Source organism: Euleptes europaea, chromosome 1 (genome assembly GCF_029931775.1).
Source record: "Euleptes europaea isolate rEulEur1 chromosome 1, rEulEur1.hap1, whole genome shotgun sequence".
Lineage (NCBI taxonomy): Eukaryota > Metazoa > Chordata > Lepidosauria > Squamata > Sphaerodactylidae > Euleptes > Euleptes europaea.
In genome coordinates this window covers 87,898,183-87,905,468 of record NC_079312.1, presented here as the reverse complement: position 1 = coordinate 87,905,468, position 7,286 = coordinate 87,898,183, and the positions used below count along the sequence as shown (strand labels likewise).

At 40.7% G+C, this 7,286-nt stretch overlaps 1 protein-coding gene across 4 annotated transcripts in view; it reads right to left on the bottom strand.

The window, feature by feature from the left end:
* Nucleotides 1-2,813: 2,813 nt before the first annotated feature.
* The window catches only part of FLT4 (fms related receptor tyrosine kinase 4), a 93,026-nt gene continuing 88,553 nt past the window's right edge, over nucleotides 2,814-7,286 (bottom strand). For 3 of the 4 annotated variants that reach the window (XM_056851632.1, XM_056851656.1, XM_056851640.1), the window contains 4 exons: nucleotides 7,017-7,156; nucleotides 5,929-6,049; nucleotides 4,671-4,756; nucleotides 2,814-3,073 (listed from right to left, as the gene is read on the bottom strand). In XM_056851632.1, the coding sequence (XP_056707610.1) occupies nucleotides 2,854-3,073; nucleotides 4,671-4,756; nucleotides 5,929-6,049; nucleotides 7,017-7,156 (567 nt within the window). In that variant the 3' untranslated portion in view covers nucleotides 2,814-2,853. The remainder of the gene's footprint in view (nucleotides 3,074-4,670; nucleotides 4,757-5,928; nucleotides 6,050-7,016; nucleotides 7,157-7,286) is intronic. The other variant, XM_056851648.1, reaches the window with a different exon arrangement.

Here is a 7,286-nt window from a genome sequence, read left to right as displayed (position 1 = left end):
ATTTAGAACCGTAAAACATGATAACCAAAGTGAAAGTCATCCCTGGCTTTAGAACAGGACTTCACAGATTGTTATCAAGAGATGTTTTACATGTGGCATTTTAATGGATGCATTAGATGGCCCCATGGTGTATAGTTTTATATGAGAAGCAGATTCTTACCTGTCTCCTACTGCAGGTACAACAGCAAAAAGTTGTGATTAACTCTACAAAATATACAGGACATCACTTATTTCAAAATGGTCCTGGGCTTTCTAGAGCTGCAGTTTACAACTTATTTGATCTAGGTGATATCTACATTAGATATCAACTGAAGTGAGTTGGTTTTGGAGTACAAACAAATGATAGATAGATGCTAACAGAATGCTCACCGTGGTTATGTACTGTCCCTTTAAAATTTTTTAAAACTAGGTAATAATCTTAATGCGGAGGCAACTGAGTCTGTTGCAGCCTGATCTTTCAGTCTCCTCGGAGTGGCACAAGATGGAACACTGATCCGGGGAGGCTTACAGCTTCAGGGGATGTGTGTATCTTTGTCCGTTTCCATTTCTGAAGCTCTCAGTCAAATTAATGTGACTTCACTAACAGAAATGAGGAAGGAAAATGGTCTGGAGAACTATATTTTTCATTGTTTTCATCTATATGCTGCTTTCATTTTCCAATTTTTGACAGAAACAGTAAACTTTAAAAAATATAGATATATACATACATATAGGAACAAGAGAACTTCACCCTCTCCACACAGTAGAAGAGAACTTCACCCTCTCCTAATAACTAACTAAACCCACAATTGTACACTTGTATGGATAAGAAATGCCATCAAAAGGGACAAGACAATGAGTGCAGTCACACAAGGTACAAATCAACATGGGAAAGACATGGACATTGGCAGGTACAAATGTGTAAATGTATCAAGTCCTCTTATGGAGGAAAAAAAATATAATCTGGAAAACAAATATGCCCCATTGGGGGAAAAAAAGCCAACCCAAACTGTCAATTCTATATATGAAAGCCTGGCCTGCAAGCAGAAATCCTTTGATGTGGAGGCACCATTCAGAGGGGAAACTTCTGACATACAGGATTCTAAATTCACAAGTTGGTCCAAAGCTACTTCATAAAGCTTCCACGGGTGTTCTTGAGAAGTTTTTTCAGTGACAGTGACCCTCAGAACAGAAGCAGGGAGAGAAAATATGGTACAGCACTGTAAGGAGCGACAACATAAACATGCTCAAGTTGACTCTCTCTACACCTGCTGCCCTTGTGTACAAAAAATACTAATCCACTGAAGCAATGTTTTACAACTTCAGGTAGGAGCAGAAACAGAGAGGCGTACTGTGGTAAAGACTGGTGACTGAGGTAGAGGGGCAAGTATATACGTAAGTCTACAGATATCTCCAAATTTCAGAATCAGAATAAATAAAGCAAATTAGATTGAATCTGCACACATTAATTTTGGCATATTTTTCCTGGCTGACTGCAAAATTTAGAAGCTGCTACCAGGATCAAGTCTAATAATTGGAAACAACACCGAGGCTGGTAGGGACTGGGTAGGATAAGTAGATGGCAAACTCCTACTTAACTAGAGTTGCATCAGTTTTTTCATTTCATCAGAAGGTCTCTTCTTGGTAATCGTAAGGGTTAGCAGTTGATTTCTTTGCTGGAGTATAATGATTCATTAAATTTTATCATGACAAGAAACCATACTTTGCTGTGGAAACATGGGCGATACATCATTATTATGATCCTCTAAGGCTGGTTGCCAAGGAAGTGGAAATGTACTGTTTACTACGATGAAATTGTGTTCAAGCCATGGCTGCCAGCTTGTTTGAACACCAGGGAGCCAATATAAACTAAACTTTTTATTGAATCTAAGCACATAAATGGGAGAAAGGTGCTTCCCTAGCCCTCTCCTTGATGGACCAATTTCTATTAAAAGGAATGGATTGTGTGTGTGTTTTTAAATAAGTGAGCTACTACCTTAAGCTTCATTTTGGTACAGCCCCCTCCAAGACCTCTGGATTTTGCCATATTCTGTTCAAGTTGGTGGGCATTCTCTAATTCTTTCTGTAAACTGTAAAGTAGCTCTTCTATAAGTAAGTGACCATTGTGTGATCTACTACTTTATTAAACAATTAATTGTCCTTATTTGCTATGATACAAAGCAACTGTTCTCTCGCTTTCTCCCACAATTAACAATTTAGGATAAATCTGTAGGACACAATAATGCAGTAAAAGGTTCTGGTTGTTTTGGTGCTTAATGTAAATGAAGCATGTACGACTGTGCAAAAATGATGTATGTATAATTGTGTATGTTCAGTGGGGCAGGACTAACCTGGTCTGAAAATTCTGCGACTCCTCTGTTTACCAGACTCCATTCAATGGTCTCTGTTTTCCACTTCTGCTACTTGAGTTGAAATGAGAGCAGAAACAAACAAAGCAGCCTATCAGGAAGAAACTCAGCTAAGACAAATCTATTTTTATCTGACCTGAAATAAAGCTTATTATGGCAAACTAGTTGAACGGAGGTTGAATGCTGAACGGTAGCTGCAGCTCTCAAAGCAGGCATCCACCTGGTGGCAGAACACTTTAGTTTTTTTTCCAGAGAAATGCACACAAAGAGGTTATGATTAAACTATAGCACTACCAAGGGTGTGTTTGTGCCAAAGGCAAGAACTGGATCCCCTGATGAAATGCTTGGCATCCATCTTCATATCCAAGGAGTATTGCCATCTGTTCCTCCGGGTCCCCCCATTGTGTCTTCTTCTAGGATAATGGGATGTGACTTGACAAGGGCAAAGCTGCAGAAGCAGTGAAAGATGGCATCTCTGCCTGGTGTCTTCTCAATCTGTTCCTCTTTAGTATTGGTCTGAAAAGAACGAAGCATGAAGGAGAGAGGGGCTGGGTCCCTCAGTGGGCGGAGTGCAACTGCCTTCTTCAGATTGTTCTGACAGCTCTCCATATTCACTGTTGTAAAAAGTCTGACCCCTGAGCTGGGACTGATGTGATGGCCGACACTGACCCCTCAGGTCTGACTGATCCATGCTTGATTCTGCGTTTTGACTGGGCCCTTTACTGCTGTTGGGGAAAAGGGAGAGGCAGGGAGTCAGTGGTGAGCAAGAAATATCCTCAGCCACCTCTAAGAAAAGTGCCTTCGCACTGGAAAGCTAAAGACAAGCACAAATCATTTAAGCACATTGGTAAGGTCTGGCAGAGATGTAAAGTTATACAATAAAAAAGCTTTTAAAACAAACACCATTGTTCCAATGAGAAAGCAGCAAAACAGAAAAGGGATGAAAGAGTATGTAAAAAGTATATAAAGATGCTAACCAGTGCTTCATTTAATGTTGTACACTTCTTTGACAGATTAAGGCCACATTCATACAGAGATTTTTCAATTTACCTCTATTGAGAACATTTCTGTTTATAGTGATTGTCTTATCAGTCTATGAGCTATCAGCAAGCTGCCTCACGTTTACCACTGGGAATGATCTTCTCTCTATTTAACACATGAGAGTATTTGAACAAACTGAAAGCCAGACTTTGTACACCTAGCTAAATACCAGTGTGGGGATCCAGAGTGTCTGGGGCTGCTTGATCCTCCCTGTCCACCCTCACAGTTCTAGCCAAGACCCCAGGGGCAGCAAAGACTTCAGATGCAGAGAGGGGAGGGGGATCTTCTCCTGCTCACTGGCATTTGCCACGTCTTCGTTCAATTTCATAGAGCTACATGAGTGCCCTGTGCCATAAGATCATGGCAGATGGCGCTGATTATGATAATGGCACGATTTGGTTAAAGTTAAGCAATTTTAAGTACTCATTGATTTCCATGGAAGAAATCGAAGTATGTGCGCTACTCTCCCACTGAAATCAATGGGACTTCAAAGTACTTAATTTTGACCTAAGAAAATAAACCAGGGCATTAGGGTGGGCAATGGTTGATGTTCCCCATCATCATCAGTAATACCATAGATGCTATCTAAACATTTATTTAAAACATTTACATCCTTCACTCTTAGCATAAGGTCTCAAGGTGTCTTCCACAAGCAAACAATAAAATATGAATATGGGCAATCAGATAAGACTCACACAAAAACCATAAAAACCAGTGAAAAACAAAACAGGAACTTTCAATAAATACAACTCATAGAAAACAAATCAAGAGTGATGCTGGCAGAGGGCAAAAACTAAAAACAGAAAATCTACTTATGCCTATCACAGACGCACAACCGCATTCCACATGGCACTTCCAACAGTCCTGCTAGCTGAGAAAAGAATCACATTATAAAAATGTCACATTATTAAATGTGTGTGTATATTTGAACAGCAGTGAAATACTTTATTTCCAGAAACAAAGAGAACTGGGCATTTGTTGCTTGACCGTCTGGAAAGGCCTTTCATTTCCTGTCATAGTCCATCACTGTGTAAGAAGCTTCCTCTTTTTGCTTCTTTGCAGGGATTCAACTGGCTCCACTCAAAAGCCATTAAGCTCAATCAACCCGTTTTGTTATGAATGTCTTCAGGAATGCTGCCGCCAGCAGCAGGTTACAGGAGGATGGATGTGCCTGCATTTCTGTGTTCGCAGCATATTTACAAGAGGCTGCAGTGAGATTTGCTGCAGAGAGCACCACAGGGTATTGTATGTTACTGTGTGAAGAGTTAGACAATGAATTACCTGAATGCACCTTCTTTTCTGTGTCTATTTTCTATTCTCTCAAATTCCTCGGATGCCAAGACCATCCCACTGTCTGTCTGATTGTCCTGCAAGGAAACAGAAGCAAGACACATTGTAAAGTGCCAACCTTGCTGAGCATACACTCTCAGAATTTTTGACCACCTTGCTAAAGGCTGAACTTGTAAACAAAAGGCAAGGATTGAGGGAGCACTTGCAAGGGAAAAATCTGGGGGCAGGATAAGTGATCAGCTCTTTCCCTGCCCACTGCTTCTGCCCTCCAAATGCCTCCAGGCCATTTTTAATCTTTCCTCCTCCCCAAGATCTAAAGGTAGAAGAAAAACCATTTAAATGAAATCCACCAATTCCCCCCTATAATTGCCTCCTCCAGTTCCATCGCCTTGACTACTGCAGGGTTGCTAATGTGGAGCTCTGGCTTGTCAAGAGGAAAAAAATGTCTTAAGCCCTCATCAGGCACAACATTTCTCATCATAGAACCAATTTCACTTTGTGGATCTCAAGCTAAATGCACCCTCTGCATTCATCCTCCATATAGAACGAGTGAAACCTGTTTCTAGTCCAAGATCCAGCACAATCAAAATGACAGAAACTTTCTCTTCTACCTATAGCTTGAGCTAGAGGCAATGCCTGATTATTTATGGAAATACTCCCTTGGGAACGGATTGGGGGAGCATCCATCTCTTCCAGCCATCACCTGCACCTTAACATTGAGAATCAACCCTTTTCAGTCTGCTGCCCATACAAGCAGCTCACCATAGTCTTGAACCCCAGTTATTGCCATGAAAACCTCTTGCGGCAGAGTCCCACAAATCATATAGGAAAGCTTGCTGAATTCCAGCAGTTTTACAATGACAGAGCAAAATAAAAGGACTTTGGTTTCATCTTCCCGAAGGCATTCAATAAAGGGAGTAGGTGGGATTCGAGTGGCATCAACACCAGTTTGGAAAACTGAAACCAACCATCAATTGATTGTTAGCCATGCCAGTCATACTCAGAACAGCAGCAGATCCCCTTTCCCTCTAAACTCAAATATTCCCAGAGGAGAGTTGTTGTAAGGATATCATGTTTCCCAGCACAGAAACCACAATATATATTGTTTATAGGAAAATGCAGTTGGAGCAATATATTTGCTTGATCATCTGGGCTGGGCATAAGTTTGAACAGTGGTAACATACCAAAAAAAGGTTGAACAGATGTTTTTAGTTTTCTTGCTGTGGCACCAAAGCCTTGACCAACTCACCGGATGTGCTTTATACATGGTTTGTGTCATAGGAAATTCTTCAAAAGTCTTTATTCTAGACGGACACCTTATCTGATTCCCACCAGTCAAACAGCCAGGGAAAGACACACAGTTATAATATCTGGGAGAGGAAACAAAGTGACCACTAAATCAGAAAATATTCCATTGGGACATATGCTGCAAATAAGATAATCGGCACTTTGTGCTCTTCCTGTAAACAAATTTATGACATCATATAAGGCACCATAGAACATCACGGTCTAAGCATTTGCTGTCCCTCTCCTTGGGGCGCATGTTGAGAGACTAGCCTGATAACCATGTATTAGTGTATAACATTATCCTGATGCTTTAAAAAAAAAATTAAAAAGCAGCCTTGGGAGGCTATTATTAGGAACAGAAGAATGGGTAGGGGAAAAAGGCTTAAAGAGTCAATTTTGAGAAGGAAAATAGCTGTGGGGAAGGATTATCTTTTTAATGAAAATGTTTTCAGAGTGTATACCACACATATTTTTATGTTAGGTCTACGCTGGCCCTTAACCTTAAAGAGTGGAGCACTAGTTGGAAAACAGAAACATGCAGCGGAAAGTAAGACTGATAATCATTTCTTGGGAATACCAAAGCTTTGATTGGGCACGGAGCACTTTTCTGCCTGTGCCATTTCCACAGCTTCTGTCATTTTAGGACTCCAGTCTGTAGGCAAATGCTGTGCAGCAATTTCTTTTAATTCTGGGGTACCCACCTTTTCCAGCCCAGGGACAAGTCTCTATCTTCCTAAAGGAGCTATGCTATGCATATACCATGAGATGTTCAAAAAATACAGTTAGACAGCAGATCTTGCTGACTTGCTCCCACAAAACTCTGGGAGAGGAGTTCCATAAAAACAGCACGTGGAAACATTTGTGGACGAGGTTTTCCACAATGAAAGTGGTTGCGGCTGAAAATGTTGATGAGTTCCTCATAATCTAGTAAACTCAATTTTTTTGATGATGCAAGAGAGTTATATGGTCCTTCAAAAGGCATTGTTAGAAAGTCTGTTAGGCTCTCTCTCTCTCTTCTGTCATGTTTTCCAGGAATCAGCAAGGACTTACCTTGCTGCTATATTGTGACAGTGCATTCTCATATCAAATTCCTCTTCATCGGAGTTCTGCTGGATGGATGAAGCCACCTGGGAGAAGCCGTCATCTTCAGAACTCTGAGAGTCATTCAGGGGGATATAGTCTTTCCCCTCCTGATGTGGATGTAGGAAAATGTTTGTGAAGAAACAAAGAAAGAAATGGGAGTGATTAAAAGGTTTACATTTCCTCTTTTCTCCATACTGACAAAACTGACAAAAACATGGTTACAGAATTTCTAGTGGT